The 18,534-nt window shown below is 38.8% G+C and overlaps 1 protein-coding gene across 1 annotated transcript; it reads right to left on the minus strand.

Annotated features, from left to right (window-relative positions):
* Window positions 1–16,162: 16,162 nt before the first annotated feature.
* Window positions 16,163–17,887, minus strand: LOC113704447 (putative disease resistance protein At4g19050). The gene has a single exon (XM_027226348.1). The coding sequence runs from the start codon at window positions 17,885–17,887 to the stop codon at window positions 16,163–16,165; it is 1,725 nt and encodes a 574-aa protein (XP_027082149.1).
* Window positions 17,888–18,534: the final 647 nt, after the last annotated feature.

Here is an 18,534-nt window from a genome sequence, read left to right on the forward strand (position 1 = left end):
TAATAATTGGACCAATTCACATGAAGAATGCCAACAATCATTCCCCATGCCTAGAAAAGTTAACCAAAAATTGGAAAAGTTAAGCAAGTATTGATATTCACCAAAGAGATGTTCCTGAACTCAACCACATCAACTTGATATCCTTTTATTACTAAAATTTGGCAATAGCAGAATTAGAGACAACAATCCAGTATCAAACTTGGTATTCATATGAAGACTGACCACTAGAAAAAGAAAAGAAAAGAAAACAAACGAAAAAGGAGATAAATATCAAACTAAAACAAAGGAAAAACCTCTAGAAACTAAAAACAAAAATACTAGCACCCCAACTGATCCCCCCACACCTAATTCACACATTGCCCTCAATGTGATAAATAAACAATAATAGTAAGCAAAAGAGCAACGGTACTTCCCTGAAATCACGGGGACCATGGCGGGGCCACAGCAGTGAGTGAGGCGGGGAATGGTTGAGTTGGGTTGGAGTAGGCTAAGGTCAAGAGATTCTGGACCTAGAAGAGAACCTTGATCTCACTATTGCCGCTAACAAGTAACCCAATCAATAGAAACAAAATTGCCAACATATAGAGGAACAAGTAAATGCAGATCAGTAGAAATCCATATCCTCTAATGAAGTCAACAATCAACCCAATAAGCACAGGTATCTCCCAATTCAAAAGGGTAATGCATAATAAATGGCTCACCAAATTAGCAATTTAAAGCCCTGAGCAATTTAAACCCAACAAGTCAATCAGTACCAGAAAACCACTCCAAACAATGTAACAGTTAAACTCCACAGGCAAAGGACGTCCAACCAATTTCACTCAAGCAAACTAGGAGCAATGCGACTGATTAAACAAAGCAACGAATTTCAGCAAATGGACTCATAGCCACCCAAAATCCCAACAAATGCCCTAAAGATTTAGCAATTGAAATCAATAGGTAAAATACTCCAGCAAGTCAATTAGACGCCACCAACAGCAATAAGCAATGGAAGTGGCACAGTAGCCTTCCAATTCAACAAACAAATGAAGAAAATACCCAACCAAAGGCATTTCAAGGGACGCAAGACAGAAATCAGCAAAGTAGAACTCAAGTGATACCAAAAATAACCCCGACAAAGCAGTGAATTCAACCAATTTGAATACGTAGAATACGGTCAGAAATGCCTCCCAAAGATCAACAGAGAACGACAAAAATTGCCCACCCAAAATCTGTCCAAATGGTTCCAATTGGATAAGAAATTACACAACTCAACCAACCGAAATTAGCAAATGAGCCAAGAAACCGTCAAAACCAGCAATAGTAGTTCAAATTTTGGACTACAACTAAATCAAAACGTTTGGCAGTTTTCGATCAAGTAGCCCACCAACTAGAACCAAGTGGCAACAAATGTAGTTATAATACCCCAACCAGTACCACTGGTGCATCCCACAGATAATGAAACAACATAAACGGCCATCCCAATCAAGAAAATGGAAACTTCAGGCACCTAAGGACTAGGCAAAAGTCTCAACAAAGCAGCTATTACAAACAATAAGCAGTGGTGGTCCGAATATTAGTCAATGCAGAAATCATGCAACTCAAAATCTCGGCAAGTGCTCCAATGAGCTTAGCAATTAAAATCACAAAACCGAATACTCCCCAAACAAGGTACTTAGAGTCAACCAATGGCAATACTAATTCAACAAACCAACCCAGAAAATTACTCAACTAAGGGTGCAATAGGGGTCTCCGAACACAGGTCCAAACACCAACAATTGAACAAATAGAAACTAAACAGCCCAAAAATCAATTAAGTAGATAAACACATAAAAATTTCACTCAAAAACTAATTAAACATGGAAACAATGAAATTTTCCCCAAATTACTTCAGATTCCACCCCAAAATTGGACAAATAGCCGTCAACCAACCACAGATGATATCACAGCACTCAAATCAACCACAAAAATGTCTGGCCTCAGTTAACAATTTAAAAATCTGTCCTCAGCTAATTAGAACTAATAATCTGGCCTCAGCTAATTAGTGACAGTAAATTAAAGAAAGAGATCACCGGAGGTGTTTCGGCCACAACAACAGGTACAGTGGAGGGGCAGAGGCGATGTGCGTGGACCTCACGCGAGTGGCTGAAACGCAAAAGGGCGCCCGGCTGCTGCTGCAGCTACTTGCTGAGCTTGGCTGGTGAAGGAGGCTCCGGATCCGCACACGGTGGAGCTAAGGAGCTGGAACTGCGGCTGGCGGCCCGCGCGCACGGCGGCGCGCAGCCTGGCTGCTGGTGCTGGAGCTTCCGCGCGCTGGCTGCGCAGAGAGAGAGGGAAGTCGCGCGCTGGCAGCGGAGGGGACTTGCGGCGTCTGAGTGCTGGAGGCTGCGCGAGCTCAGGAGCTGCGCGCGAGGGAGATGGCGGCGAGCGGCGATGGCAGTCAGGGAGCTGGTGAGAGGGGCGAAGTGGATGGTGGTGGTCGTCGGCGCTGGCGGCGGCTGCTCCTCGTGGATGCGGGCTGCGGCGGACAGGGGAGATGTGGGCTCAGCCGTGGGCTGCTGCGTCGCGAGCTTCGAGTGGCAGCGGCGATGGCGATGGAGCTTCAGCAGCGGCGAGCGGCCTGGAGTGGAAGCATCGAGGGTCTGCGAGGTGCGAAGTGGATGGCTGGCTGGTCCTTTACGCGAGACGCGAGGTGGCGGCGTGAGTGAGGTGGGCGGCGCGAGTGGGCGGTGGCAAAAGGGATTCAGACAACAGAGAGAGAGCAGGGGAGAAAGAAGAAAGAAAAAAGAAAGAAGAAGAAGAAAGAAAGAAAGAAAAAGAAAAAGAAAGAGAAATTGTTTTTTTTTTTTTTTATACTTTGAAAATCTAAGCTACGGTGAAACAAAAAATTTTTTTTTTTAAAATTTTTTTAAAATTTTTTTTTAAAATTTAATTTAATTTAATTTAATTTAATTTTTTTTTTTTTGTAAACGAAGAACTCCTGTCCTAGGCGTGGGCACGTCTAACTGCTATAGAATCCGCAGATCTTGAACGAAAATTTTTTTCCCTCAAGCGTGACCACCTGGCGTGGGCACGTCTAACTGCCTTAGAGTCCGCAGATTCTCGCCTTCCAACCCTTTTCCCCAGACGTGACCACCTGGCGTGGGCACGCCTAAATGCGAATTCCCTGTCACCAAACATCAAACTATTAATTGCTACCAACACCTAACTAAAACTTCAAAAATGCATGAAAACTGAAACAAATAGTCTTGGGTTGCCTCCCAAGTAGCGCCTTTCTTTAATGTCTTTGGCTAGACATTTGCATGTGTATTCATGGAGGATAAAATCTTATGGCTCGTTTCAGTGCTTCATCTTCTATGTAATCCTGATAGCCCTCGTAAATAGAGTAATTCTTGGGCACACGAGCTACGGGCTTCCATGGACTAGTAAATGGCACCAAACAAACAAGTGATGATCTTAAATCTTCACTCACTCCTCCATCAAGAGCACTTATTGGTTCGAGATATTTTGCCATCATGACTCTTAATTTATTCCTGGCATGAAATTCAAAATCGTCTGGCATAATAAAATTAATCTCACTAACAGGAATTAAAGAATAAGAGTCAGGAAAATATTGATCAAGAAATGGAGGAGATGTCACCGCATTTGGAGATAGTTCACTGGATTCATTCACTTGAACCATTTGATGTTGGGGTCTCAATTCTTGCTCTTCAACTTTCTTTTCAACTACATCTTTAGATTCTTCTTCTCGAGACTCTTGCAGTACCATATCATTTGTCAGAATAATTGCACTCTCATCTTCCTCATGGTCGATAATAGTCGGTGAGGACAATTCTTCATAAACTGGAGAAATCAATTTGCTCGTTTTAAATGCCCATTCAAGCCTTGCTTCTTTCATCTCTTCACTCATCTTTTGTGTCTCCTGTTGAAGTTGATGTACCTCCTGTTGAATTTGATATGTGTTAGTAGCTATTAATTCAACCATTTCTTCAAGAGACATACCTGATGTGCGACGGATCTAGACGAACACCAAGTTGTGATGATTTGCGGAACTTTGACCCTTCTAGAATCACAAGCCACGAACTAAGGAGATTCCTTAACCCAAAACTAGCAAATTTAGTGAACCAAAAGTATAGGTAGTAGAACGCCACAATCAAGGAGACTACTTGATTGATAAGTTCAATGAACAGCTTGAGATTGATTCTCAAGTATTCAAAGGAAATTCTCTTGAGGCAAGAGAGAGTGAAATAACTCACATATATTTTATAAAATCTGAATTGTTCTTTAATGAATGAAAACCTAGGCTATATATAGCCTTACAACTTGAAAACCTAAAGTGACTTGAAAACCCTAACTCGGCTAGGCTAGGCCTTTGGCCCGATTCCACTACTCAAATCCACTATCTAATGGTCAGCTTATAATCGATCCAATGAAAGCTTTAAGTTGGCCCAACATAACCCAATAAAAGCTAATTAACCAACTTAAGTTATAGTGAGCCTAGACTCTATAAATCGAATCCAACTCAACATGAGGTCTTGGACCGAATTTATTCCTAGCAAATAAAATAGAAATCTAGAAAATAAACTACTAACTATTACTAAAAGATTCAATCTCTTGCAGCCCAAAACATGGCCCATAAGCGGCCCATATTTCGTATCATTCCCCTCCTCTTAAAAAAAGATTTGTCCTCAAATCGTGTTTGGAAATGAATGGTACTACAAGAGTTGGCAGTATGAAACTTCAAATATCCACATATTGGCTCTCTTAGAATGGATGATACTTGCATACGTCGTGATTATTGTAATTCGCTGCACATGTCTCTTGGTTAGCTTGAAAATGCTCACAATCCGCCATGGGAAACTCAAGGCTTTACTCCAACCACTCCAAAGCTCTCTAATCAGCATTGTGTCATGAATGGTCGAATTTGGACCTACACAAGAAATCACACGATTAGGATTTGTAGGTATAAAATCACTTGACAGCTTACCATTCACATTCACAAGATAAGGATCTTCGTAGTGATACTCAATCAGGTTAGAAAAGTCTCGGACATGATTGTGCAAAGTTATAAAATTCATTGCAAGTTGTTGTGGGTATGGCCTATCTTGCACAAATGGAACAAGATCGAGATAGGTAACTTTTGAACCCTCAAATTGAAGAATAAAACCAGGTTGTAAGGAATCAGAATTTGGACCAATGAGGAAAGGATTGTCACCAACAAAATAAGAAGGGAATTTATAACAAGTTTCAAGTGTAGAAACTCCCTCTGAAACTTCATTATTCCTCCCAACAAGCAAATCAGGCTCATGGTTGATGTTGAACATAAGTGGATGACAAAGAGAGACAACACTTAAGGTGCAAACTCCATGAAAAGTTTGATATTCACCAATGGATTTAGGCATAGAACATGCCAAGATCAACTCAATTTTTCCTTGCTTAACCTGCATAAAAGTAGAAACACTAAACAAAGTAGAGTCAAGATCGTTAGAAAAAACATATGATCTCACATCCTTTCTCACAATCAGCTTACTCTTAGAATTTTTAATCTCTTTTTCATGCTCAGTAGCTGACTTTTTCCCCTCATTATTCTCAACCTCTTTCTCCTTTTCAACTCCCTCGAATTTTACCTCTTCAGTCACAATTCTCTCCTCCAGCTCTTTCTTCATACTATAACGCTCATGCTCACTCTTCATGTATGCTAGATCAATACAAAGTTGCTTAGAGTTAAGCGACACAAACCTGGTACGACGGCCATTAAATGTGAAAGAATACTTATTAGTATATCCATCATATTTGACTTCTCGATTAAACATCCACCATTGTCCCAACAGCACATGCGTCACTTGAATGGGAACCACATCACACAACACCTCATCCACGTATTGACCAATACGAAAAGGAACAAGTGTGTGCTTAGTAATCCAAATATCACCACTATCACTTTGCAACTTGTAAGGTCGAAGATGATCAATGGTTGGAAGATTCAATTTCTCAACCAAGACAGTACTTGCGAGATTAACTTCACAACCCTTATCAATGGCTAAGCTGCAAACTTTATCCTTGATATGGCAACGTGTATAAAACCAATCATTTTTTTGAGCTTTGATGATTTCCAATTGCTCAGTTATCTCACGCAATGCCACAGTATTTACTCCTTTAGGCACAAGATGGTGGAGCTCCAGTTGAGCATTCGTTTGTCTCATACTTTTATTACATGCAAAACTCAACAAAAATTAGTAGAACAGTTCTCACTCGCTCCCTTACGTGTTTCACTCCTCTCGTGTTTTCACTCAAGTGCTTATGTCACTCTAATGATCTCACAAATTCACTGCTCAAACCACTTGTTTGTTTCCTTTGAAGAAATCAGAAATTTTCTCAAGGAAGTTCAATCAAACTTTAATCAAAATAGCTCCCAATTGTATCAAAAGAACAAGGAAACAAAAAGTAGAAATGGAAAGCTCAAGTAATGAATAAGGAATGGAAGAGGAAAGAATTGATGTACAAAGAAAAAAAAAGAAAGTCCAAGTACGATGATGGAGTTCCCAAGTGCTTTACTTAATTGCCCAATTGATTTTTGGAAACAAGTTAGGTGTTGGACTTATTTGGAAATTTCCTTAAAGTCGGCTAACCAAACAGAATTATTACCAAAATTTTTCCAGATTCCCTCTCCAAAAACCTTCCTAAAGTCGGCTATAACAAATCAGAATTGTTCCCAAAAAAAATTCCAGATTTCCTTCTCTTTTGAAACCTCCCAAAGTCGGCTGCAAAACAGAATTTGGTAGCTAAAAAATTTCCAGATTTCTGCTCCTTTTAAACCTTCCAAAGTCGGCTGCAAAACAGAATTTGGTAGCTTCCTAACCGCTGAAAATTTCCAGATTTGTTACCTTATCAAATCAGAATTGCTTCCACGAAAAAATTCCAGATTTCTTGTCTTCTTGAATTCCCCTCAAAGTCGGCTGGAATTTCTTAAAAATTTTTCCAGATTTGGTAGCTTCCTAACCCCAAAATTTTCCAGAATTACCTCTTCTTAAATCCCCTCAAAATTTTCGTCCCTTACTCTCCCTCAAGAACAACAATTTGGCCCTCCCCTCTTTGCTCCACACAAGGACAGTTTTGACGCTTGGTGCTAAACAATGGCTTCACAAGATGACACAAGCAACGTCACCCAAGAATACCCCAAGCGCCCTGCTCAAGAAACTCCCAAGAGGTTTACTCCTAAGCCAAGAAAGCCCCGCAAGGACGTACAAGAAACTGTTTATACGTAGGGAGGTGCAAATATTCAAGAACCAAGATGGTCAAGTTCCTCAAAAATCTCAACGGGTGATACAAGTGATCAAGACCCAAGGTGTGCAAGATTTTCAAGAGGAGGTTGGTCAAAACTTTTGAGTATGCCTTTCTTGATATAATTTTCTGGTTTGTTGGAACAATTGCAACAAGACAGAATTGGCAAATAAAAGTGCGGCTTCCTCCTTTGTGGTTTGTTACCCGAATGCCCTTTTTTTTTTTTTTTTGACTCTAAGAACACACAATTACTCGGCTGTTCTTGGGTAAAATTCCAGAATTTAATGTCACTCCAATGTTCTCCTTCAATCCTCCAATAACTATCAAAACATGTATCAAAATTTTGAGACTTCAAGATTGTTCTCAAGAAACTCAAGAATCCCTAGATTATTGTAGTTCCTCTTCAAGATTCCAACCCCAAACAAGTTTAACCACAAAAATCAGTTTAGGAAATTAATGAAAACAACTTGGTGGAATAAACTAAAGTTTGGACAGATTTGGCAAGAAACTTGCGCCCAAGGAAACCCTAGTTGCAAGTGAAACCCTAGCCGTCACAATGTTTTTTTTTTTTTTTTTATCCAAACAGAATATGCAAGGCACACAACTCGGTTACACTTGAAGGCAGGGTTCAAGACAGAATCACACCACAAGTAATGCACGAAGTGGACACGAAGCAAAAGAAAACAAAGAGCGATGCAACAAGAACAAGCAAGGCGGACAGAATTTTTTTTTTTTTTGTAATAATGACCGGACTTGACACAAAGGAAGACACGACCAGAATTGCAAAATAAAATTGACTAGAAAGCTTACGAACAAACTCAACGGGATATACTTGATGTCGTCGACTAGTTCTGAATACCAACTGATGTGAGACGGATCTAGACGAACACCAAGTTGTGATGATTTGCGGAACTTTGACCCTTCTAGAATCACGAGCCATGAACTAAGGAGATTCCTTAACCCACGACTAGCAAATTTAGTGAACCAAAAGTATGGATAGAAGAACGCCACAATCAAGGAGACTACTTGATTGATAAGTTCAATGAACAGCTTGAGATTAATTCTCAAGTATTCAAAGGAAATTCTCTTGAGGCAAGAGAGAGTGAAATAACTCACATATATTTTATAAAATCTGAATTGTTCTTTAATGAATGAAAACCTAGGCTATATATAGCCTTACAACTTGAAAACCTAAAGTGACTTGAAAACCCTAACTCGGCTAGGCTAGGCCTTTGGCCCGATTCCACTACTCAAATCCACTATCTAATGGTCAGCTTATAATCGATCCAATGAAAGCTTTAAGTTGGCCCAACATAACCCAATAAAAGCTAATTAACCAACTTAAGTTATAGTGAGCCTAGACTCTATAAATCGAATCCAACTCAACATGAGGTCTTGGACCGAATTTATTCCTAGCAAATAAAATAGAAATCTAGAAAATAAACTACTAACTATTACTAAAAGATTCAATCTCTTGCAGCCCAAAACATGGCCCATAAGCGGCCCATATTTCGTATCAATACCTGACATGGATGACGGCTCTTGAGACTCTAGCTGTTGAAAATCTAGTGGCCCTGTTGTATAATTATAACTGGAGTTATCCCACCATCCTTGATCATACCCGTTTGGATTAGGGTTATACCACGTTTGAGACCATGGTGAAAAATTTCCATAATTATTGAGTGGGACACTCAGATTATCTTGATATTCGGGGCACATACCGGTCGAATGATCCCTGACATAACAAATTTTACAGATTGCAGCAGCCATTCTTTCTCTAATAGAGTTTACTGCCTCTGAATATGCAAACTTAGCAAAAAAACTAGTCTCATCGCCTTCCCGGGAAACAAAATCCAGTCTATCACCAAAATACGGAGTGTTAGAAGCCATAAACTATAATAAAAAAAATAAGAGAAAAATAAATAAAAAATAAAAAATAAAAACAAGATGAACTAAAAAAGAAACAAATTAATCTGGCACCAGTCCCCGGCAACGGCGCCGAAAATTGACAGGAGTCAAACCTGTGCAATAATAAATACCTGCTTAAATAAAATACAAATTTTGTATATAGCGGTAAGTAGGGTCGAATCCACAAGGATTGGGGATAATTTAATTTCTTCTCAAGTTCCAGATATGGGGGGTTTTGAAAATGATAGTAACTAAATTACTTGGAATAAATTAATTAAAATAAAATAACTACAACTCAAATAACTAATTATCACAATAAAAATAATAATGGACGAACTCTAGCCAAGAGACAATTTCGGAGATGGTTCACTTAATTCGATCACAGATGCAAGGATTATTTCAATTACTATCTGATAAATTAGTTATAGTTGTCATACACGCGATAAACAACCAACTCTTCCTCAATTTGTCGATAGCCAAGGTACGACCGTTGACTATTTCTCTAATCAGGAAATAACCTTAGGTACGACCATAGAAGTTCAATTCCCTAATTGCATGAATAATTAGAAGAGCCTAATTCTAACCAATCAACACGCTACGAGGTCTCTTTCAGTTAGCCTGCCTATCTCCCTGACACAAACCCAATCATGCCAGTTGCCACCAGTTTAGAATAATTAAACAATTACGGATTTAACTACCCTAATTGGCTTCAGGTTATTGAATTAATCTAGAATCCGGGCCCTGGATAATCGAATAATAAAACAACCATATTAACATAAAGCAGAAGATAGACAAATACCAGTGAATAATGGGAATAAATAAAAACTAATTCGATCTCACAAATTTAGTAGAACCAAATCCTCCGTTGTTCTTGACTAGACAAATTTAGCCACGCCTCATGAGAAAATCTTCAAGTAATTCCACTGAGATCCAGGCCATCAAAAGAGCCAAGAAAAAAACGAAAAAACTAAAACTATCCTAAAGCTTCGATAAGAACTAAAGATAAAAATAATTCATCCCCAAAACCTTCTCTACGTTTTTCTTTTTAAAGCCAAAGGGAACAATGACATAATGCTTCCTACTCCGTGGTCCCCACCAAAATTGAAAGCCAAGGAAAGCAATCCACAAGCTGCGGCTCAATTTTCTTTTTGTTTCCTCGGTTCCTAGGGCTCCCATAACCCTTTCTTCATCAGCTCCATAAGGGTCAAAGGGAAATCCATTTGTTTCCTCTCTTGTGGGCCACGTTGAGTGAGCCTTGCAGAAGACTCCCATGTGTGCAGTAAATTGCTCAGAAAGTCCTTCCTTTTTTGTAGTTTCTGTTCCATTCCCTGAAATTAAATCCAAATACCAAATATAAATAAATATTAATAATTAAAACAATATTTGGCAAGGACAAAAGGGAAATTAATAATAAAATAACCAACAATTAACACCCTATCAGTGATCGCTATCAAAGGGTAGGTAATATAGCCCGTAGAGATCATATGCCCCAAGTTCCGTTGATTTTTGTTGAAATTTTTGATGTTTGGGGTATAGGGGCGGGTATTTGGGAGCATCTCTGATAGTTAATTTATTTGGGAGCTAGTTGGGGTTGATTTGGGAGTTCTTTGCAAATTGATTCCCAATTTGGCTTCTTCTAATCTTTGGTGGTGTTGGTTGGGATGTCTTAGTCGTTTGGACTGCATGTTTGAATTGTTTCTTACCTGTGCGTACACCAGTGGTACTGGTTGTGATAGTTTGCCTAACATTTATTCATTTTCTTTGGTTGGCTACCTGGTTGTGATTGTGTGATTATTGTCCAATTTCTATACTGCTATTGCTGGAATTGCCGATTTTGAGTTAAGAAATTAAGTGTCCAATTGGAGACGTTTATTGAGATTTTGGGATGGGCAAGTTTTGTCAGCTTTTATGCAGAAATGTGGCGGCATTCATGCAGCACTGGGGTTTTCCGTCCCCAGCATCACCTCACTCTCCCATTTGACCCGATTACAGGGGAGTTTTGTTGCACTTTCTTCTACTTTTGATGCTTACTTGCTACATTGAGGGCAATGTAGGATTTAGGTGTGGGGGGGAGCAGTTATGGTATTAGTTTTTCTAGTTCTTAGTTTTCAGATATTTTTCTTTTATTTTTAGTTTGTTATTTGTCTAGTTTTCGCTTACTTTTTGTCATTTATCTGTCTAGCTCTCCTATGACTGCCAAGTTTGATGTTGGATTGTTGCCTCTATTTCTGCTATTGCCAAATTTTAATAATAAAAGTGTATCAAGTTACTGTGATTGAGTCCAAAAATATTTCTTTGGTGAATATCGGTGATTGTTTTACTCTTATAATTTTTGGTTAACTTTTCTAGGCATAGAGAATGATTATTGGCATTTTCATGTGAGTTGATCCGATTATTAACCTTAGTTCTCCATGTTTGAAAATGAGGCTAGCTGATGTAAATTCTCTTTTAATTTTTGTGTTTTTTTGAGTTTCTGTGTTATTTGGTTGTGAATAAGAGTTGACTGTACTCCGCTAGTATTTACTACCGAGTAACCGGGGATCTTCACCAAAAGTGTTGATTCTCGCGTCAAAAAATGGTAATTGCTATGAGTGCGTAGTCACGTGGCGATAGAAGTTGAGTAACTGGACTCTTTCATCTAACAAATGTCAGAGTTCGCGTCAAAAGACTCCAATGGCTAGCGACTTAGTCTTTTGTTACTATTGAAAAAAAAAGGGAGAAAAGAAAAAAAATCAAAAAAAGAAAAAAGAGAAAAGTAGAAAAATGTGAAAAAAAGTGAATGTTGTGTTAGTGTATAATAAAAGTCAGCTTGCCGATTTATGGATTTAATGTTAAGATTTTGGTTAATAGTTGGACCATTTGCTGATAAATGTTGTGTGTCATTCCTTTTTCTTAGATTAGTTAACCTGAAATTAGAGGAGTTTGTGGTTTAGAAACTAACCGGAGTGATGTTTCTTGGACTTGACCATTGATGCTTGATTATTATTTTTCTTGGTGTCTTGGCAATTTGGTAGAAAGAGTAATGACCATTATCAAATTTTGGTATCTGTTTACTATTCTTATGCTTGAGGACAAGTATGGTTTAGGTGTGGGGGGAATTGATAGGTTGCAATTTATTCATTTATTTTATTATTAATTTCCTCTATTACCTGATTTGATATGGATTAATTGCTGGATTCTACTCATTTGTCTTAATTTGCACTTATTTCAGGGAGTAGATCAAAACTACCACAATTACTGCTATTTTGACCGTCATCGGGAACAAAATAAAATAGAAGGCTTGCAAGGGCATTTTTGGAAAAAATGGACACAAGCCCTTTTCGGTCATTTGACCGACGTCTTGCTTTCCCTGGGAGCCGCCGCACAGTGCGAAAGGGAGACTATCAGATACAAAAGGGGGGATTGCAGCGGATGAGGGCGGCGGTCACTTTTTGAGCTTTTCGTCCTGTAGTTTAGGCCCACTTTTTGACTTTTCTTCTTAGTCTTTTGTAGGCATTCTCCACGGTTGTGAGAAGAACAATGAGGAGTACTAGCTTAACATTTCATTAACTCTTTCCTTTAGAATTCCTTTGGCTTGCTCTCACGCATGTCAGGAGATTGGAGGCTTTCCTCTTTGACTTTTCTTTTTCGGTATTTTTTGTCCTTTAGTAGCTTTGCTCCCTGCGCATGTCAGGGAGAATTAGGAATTAGCTATCACTTCTGGTAGTTTGCTTTTCTTATCGATTGGGACGATTTGAATTTTCTCAACTTTCGGAGTCGATGGCCGCTACTGTTGCTTCGATTTCCTATGGATTTTTCGCATCAGGGATGAACTAAATTTTCTTTCCTAGTCAAAGAACAACGGAGGCTTTGATTCGCCTAAAATTGTGAGATCGATTTAATTTTATTTTTTTCTTTTATTTATTGATTCGCATATTTCCTGGTTACAGTGCCTATGATTGTTTAGTTAATTGATTGTCTTGGATCCGGATAATTAGTTAATTTGATAATTTATTGTCAATTGGGACGTTAAATCCGTAATTGTTTAATTGTCTCAAAATAGTGATAACTGACATGATTGGCTTGGTGTCAGGGGAATACGCGGGCTAACCTAAAATAACCCTGGTAGTGTGTTATTTGGTTAGAATAGGGCTCCTCTAATACGTAAGGCAATTGGGGAATTAAATCTTACCGGCGTACCTAGGATTATTTTCTAATTAGAGTAGTGATTAATGGGCGTACCTTGATCACCGACACAGTAAGGAGGGATTGACTGTCATCGTTTGTTTGGCAGTTATAACCTATTTATTGATAAATAATTGGAATTGCCTTTGTTTCGATGATCAATTAGGTGAGCCATTGCTGAAGTTATTCCTTGGCTAGATCTTTTGATTTTAGTAAATTGTTATTTAATTTCTAGTTGGCTATTTTATTTTTATTATTTTACTTTTAGTTGAATTGTTTCAATTGTCACCCCTGATATAAAAACATCCCTCTTGTCACTGTAAATTTGGAAAGGAACAAGTACTCCCAATCCCTGTGGATTCGACCCTGCTTACCACTATCTACAGAAATTTACTTTAGTTGAGCAGGTTTTTATTATTGCACAGGCTGACAACCTGTCAAACGGTTTATGCAGGTTACTCAAACTTCCTACAAACGGCAGTTGCCTCAGTGCTGTTTGAGAAAGATCAAGAGTCTCAAGGTTGTGAAGTTCTTCCAAGAGAGGGAGAACCTCTAATTGTCCACAGCCCCTCAAAAACAGATGCTTAAGGCTTTTGAGATTCGCTAAGGCCGGTAGCTCTTCAAGCAAGGTCTCGGAGAGGTTTAGAACCGGAAGTTTGCTCATGTGCTCTATGAAATCAGCTCCGGTAAATGATTTAACACCATGATAGGGTGCTAATTGTTAGTAATTTTATTGCTAATTTTCCCTTTTGTCCTTGCCAAATATTGTTTTAGTTGTTAATATATACTTATTTTTGGTATTTGGACCTATCTACAGGAAGTGGAACTGACAAATGATAAAAAGGAGATTTTATTAAGGAAAATCCTGCACACACTAGAGCCTCCAGTGGATATACAAGTTGGGCCCGCATGGTGCCACAAAAACTCCATTTTCGGGTGCTGATGGAGAGCTCTTATTTATTGGTAGTTGACTTGTACGTGTAGGAGTCCTACTGGCAAGAGGAAACAAGAAGCAATTCGGCAGGACACACCTTGTGGACTTGGTTTCTCTCAATTCGGCAGAGTTTCCTTCTTGGACTTTGACTCTTAATTCGGCGGGATCCACGCACTAGGAGAGGCATTAGTCCTCTTTGGCTTTAAAAAGAAGCAGACGTATAGAGATCAGGGAATCAATAGTTTTTATCATTAGTTCTTATCGGAGTTTTTAGCATAGTTTTAGTTTTCTTTTCTTTCTTGGCTCTTTTGATGGCCTGGATCTCAGTTAAATTACTTGGAGATTTTCTTATGAGGCGTGGCTAAGTTTTTCTAGTTGAAGGTCAATTTGAGAACTCGGTTCCGAACATCTGTGAGATCTAATTATTTTATTTATTTCTTTTATTTATTGGTATTTGTACGTTTTCTGATTTAATTGCTTATGATTGTTTTGTTATTTGAATGTCAAGGGCCCGATATTCGAATTAACCTAATAATCTACTGTCATATTAATTGATTTAATCTGTAATTGTTCTATCGATTAATACCAGTGACGACTAGCGTGATTGGTTTCATGTTAGGAAAACGTATGATCTAACTTAAACAAACCCCCGTAGCGTGTTTGTTGGTTAGGATTAGGCTTTTCTAATTATTTATGCAGTCAAGTAATTAAATCCTATGGTCGTACCTAGGGTTATTTCTTGGTTAGAGAAATAGTTAACGGTCGTACCTTAACTATCGAGAAATTAAGGAAAGGCTGGTTGTTCATCGCGTGTATGGCAACTATAACCAATCTATTAATGAGTAATTGAATTATCTTTGCGTCGATGATCAGTTGCATGGACCGTGTCTGAAAAGTTGCACTTTTGGCTAGAGTCATAATTGGTTATTGATTAATTTCTATTTATTTCTATTAGTTGTTTTATTAGTTAGTTAATTAGATATTTTATACTCTCCAAAAACCCCCCATACTTTGGACTCTAAAAGAAACGAATTATCCCCAGTCCCTGTGGATTCGACCCTGCTCACCGCTATATACAGATTTTGTATTTTTCTTGAGTAGGTAATTATTATTGCACAGGCTCGATACCCTGTCACACCACTCAAATTTAGCTCCTCAAGATTTGAGAGGGAGTTGAGTTCTGGTAAGTGTACAATCTTTGTTTGAGAGAGGACAAGCCGACGAAGGCGAGATAGGTGCTCAAAAGATTTATCTTCTATCATTGTCATTGCCTTACAGCCAGATAGATCGAGCTCTTCCAGTTTGCTTGAAGCCAACCTTGGCAACTTCTCCAGATTCAGACAAGATGAAAGTAACAGCTGATGGAGGTTGTGGAGAGCAGAAAGGGATGGTAGATCTTTGACTTTTGTTCCTGACAGGTTGAGAACTCGGAGATTTTCTAAACATTCAAAGAACTTTCCTTCAATTTTTACAAGATTACAGGCACCTAAAAAATCAAGTATCTCTAGTTCTTCGGAAGATTCCACACAATTCATGTATTTTATCTCAGAGCAATTTTTCAAATACAATTCATGTATTTTATCTCAGAGCAATTTTTCAAATAGAACTGACGAGGTTTACCGATGTTAACAGGTAATGAAGGAATAGCAGTTCCAGATAAATCAAGGACCTTCAGACTTGTATTATTTTGAAATGACTTGTCCTGGAACTCCACTATGGTTGACCATGAAAGATCAAGAACTTGCAGATTAGTTAGAGACAGAATGCCGGGCACTCTATCCATGTTGCTACAACCGCTAACTGATAGATGAGTAAGCTCTCCAGTTTCATGAAAAATAGGCAAAGATTTGATCTTGGAGTTTGAAAGATTTAATGTTTGAAGTTTCGGCAATGATTTCACGTTCTTTCTGGAAAAGTTGGCAAGGAGGCAGCACCAGAAAGATCAATAACCATAAGGTTTTGAGACTCTTTCAGGCTCTGCAACTTTGTTAAATGAGAAAACCTTTTCAGAATGAGCCAGCTGAGTTCTGTAAGGTGATAAAAAGAATCAGGCATGACTTCAATCTGAAAGTCGGAGAAGTGGAGGCTACGAAGTTTCTTCAGGTGCTGAAAAAAGTTTTTTGGCATACTTTTCACCAAGCCAGAACTAGATACTTCAAGGACAGTTAATGTCATTAGTTCTCGAATGTCATCGATCTTTTCTAAGAAATCACAGTCCCTGAGCACAAGAACATTCAGTTTTTTGAAGTTGTTGAAAGAATGAGGTAAGGATACAATTTCGAGACTGAAAAGACCCAGAATTTGCAGCTCCTGATTGCTGAGTAAGAGATTATTTGGGTTTTCCCTGCTGAGACAGTTGCCATCTAGTAAAAGTGTTAATGATTGCTGCACTCTTTTATAACTGCCAAGTGTTCTGATCATACCATCCACCTTTGTGAGTTTTCCAATACCCTGCCAATCATTACTTTTAACAAGCACATTAGCCAACCCCAGATTAGTTGTTCCTCCATAACCACGACGATGACGATAAGAAACATCTCCAGTTACTCTCACCATGTGGACGAAATCATCATTCACTTCTTTCAACATTTGACAGTCCATGAGGTGCATCAAAATGCGGTGCCCCTCCTTATAAGCCTCCTCAAGACTATTAACAGGACCAAGATATCCTTCCAGTATCCAGTATGATATCAACTCACTGTAGTGAATAGATCCATTATCACGGAAAAAATGGCTGCCCTGCCCAGAAAAGTCAACTAAAACACCATCTGACACCTTTTCATATCCACTTAAGAGCAGCTGGGTGCAGTTGTAGTTATCACCATACCATGCTTCTTCCAAAGTGTGTTCCTGACCCTGCAGTTCAGAAACTTGTTGATGGTAACTTAATAGTTTTGCTAGCAAGGATACTTCACCAGGTGCAAGATCTGTTTTTCTATTGATGAACTTTGCAACTACACTTTCTACACCTGGAATTTCAAAAACTTTTGCCACAGCTCCTTGCTTTAACAACATAATTGACATTTCTGGAGTTAGAGGCATCATTTCAACCACTTCCTTACCTCCCTGGGTTTGGTGCCTTCCATCTTCATTTCTAGAAGTTATCAGCACCTTAAGTTTTTGCTGTCCATCTCCATCAGCAGCTGTTGTTGAATGGTTGTGGGAATTCTGCTGGATAGAGTGAAGGACTTGTTCTAAGCCTCCATCCCCTTCCCTCATTTTGTTTCCTTCATCATCCAAAATTACAAGAACCCCCTGAAGAACATTATCAGTTGAAAGTCTTGCACGTACCTTTTCTTTCAAGCTCTCCAAGGTTTCCTCCTTACCAACATTATTCTCTACCTCCTGGATATCATAGTTTTCCAGCTCCACAGAAGTGGAAAGTAGAGATAACTGATGAGCAATATGCTCATAAAGAGACGTCTCATCATGCCTAATACTCAGAGAAATCCAAAGTGTAATGTCAACTACTTTCTTTTTGACTGCCAGCAGACCAGCTTTTCTTGCCATCCATGTTTTCCCACTTCCTGATTTCCCAGAAAGAACAATTGTTGACACATGTTTTTCCTTGAGAAGTTCAAGAATTCTTTCTGCCTGCAGTTCCACACTATTCTGGTCCATTGCCGCTAGGGCTGTCAACGGGTCGGGTCCGGGCCGGAATTCATTATTCCGGACCCGGACCCGAATTACTATGCCGGATCCGGATCCGACCCGTTTATCCGACGGGTCTTTTATTATATGTTCCGGATCCGGATCCGACGGGTCCCGGATCCGGATCCGGGTCTACCCGAACAAATTTACCAAAATTTATAATTTCTAATAAAAATGAGAAAAAAATATATTTGTAAACTAATTTCTAACTAATGCAAAGAAAAAACCAAATAAGAAAAGAAATCAAATTAACTTTATTAAAATACATCACCCTAATCAAATTATATTGATAAATATATATTTTTTAAATTATTAATTCATTTATATCCGGATCCGGGTCTAATACGGGTCGGAATACTATATTCCGTATCCGACCCGTTTTTTTGTTTGACAAAACGGATCCGGATCCGGATCCGGGAAACGGAATTAAATCCCTACCCATACCCGTAATAATTTCACGGATCCGGTCCGGATCCGGGTCTAGACCCGACCCATTGACAGGCCTAATTGCCGCTGCAAGACCCCTGTTTGGTGGTATAAATGATTACTCATTTTAGAAAGAAAGAAAGTAATTGTAATACTATAGCATGAATTTGAAATCTGCTCAGGAATGAAAC

The sequence above is a fragment of the Coffea arabica genome, chromosome 8e (genome assembly GCF_036785885.1).
Source record: "Coffea arabica cultivar ET-39 chromosome 8e, Coffea Arabica ET-39 HiFi, whole genome shotgun sequence".
Lineage (NCBI taxonomy): Eukaryota > Viridiplantae > Streptophyta > Magnoliopsida > Gentianales > Rubiaceae > Coffea > Coffea arabica.

Excerpts from the sequence above, each read along its gene's own strand:
- LOC113704447 (XM_027226348.1), bottom strand. The coding sequence starts at position 17,887 with ATGGACCAGAATAGTGTGGAACTGCAGGCAGAAAGAATTCTTGAACTT.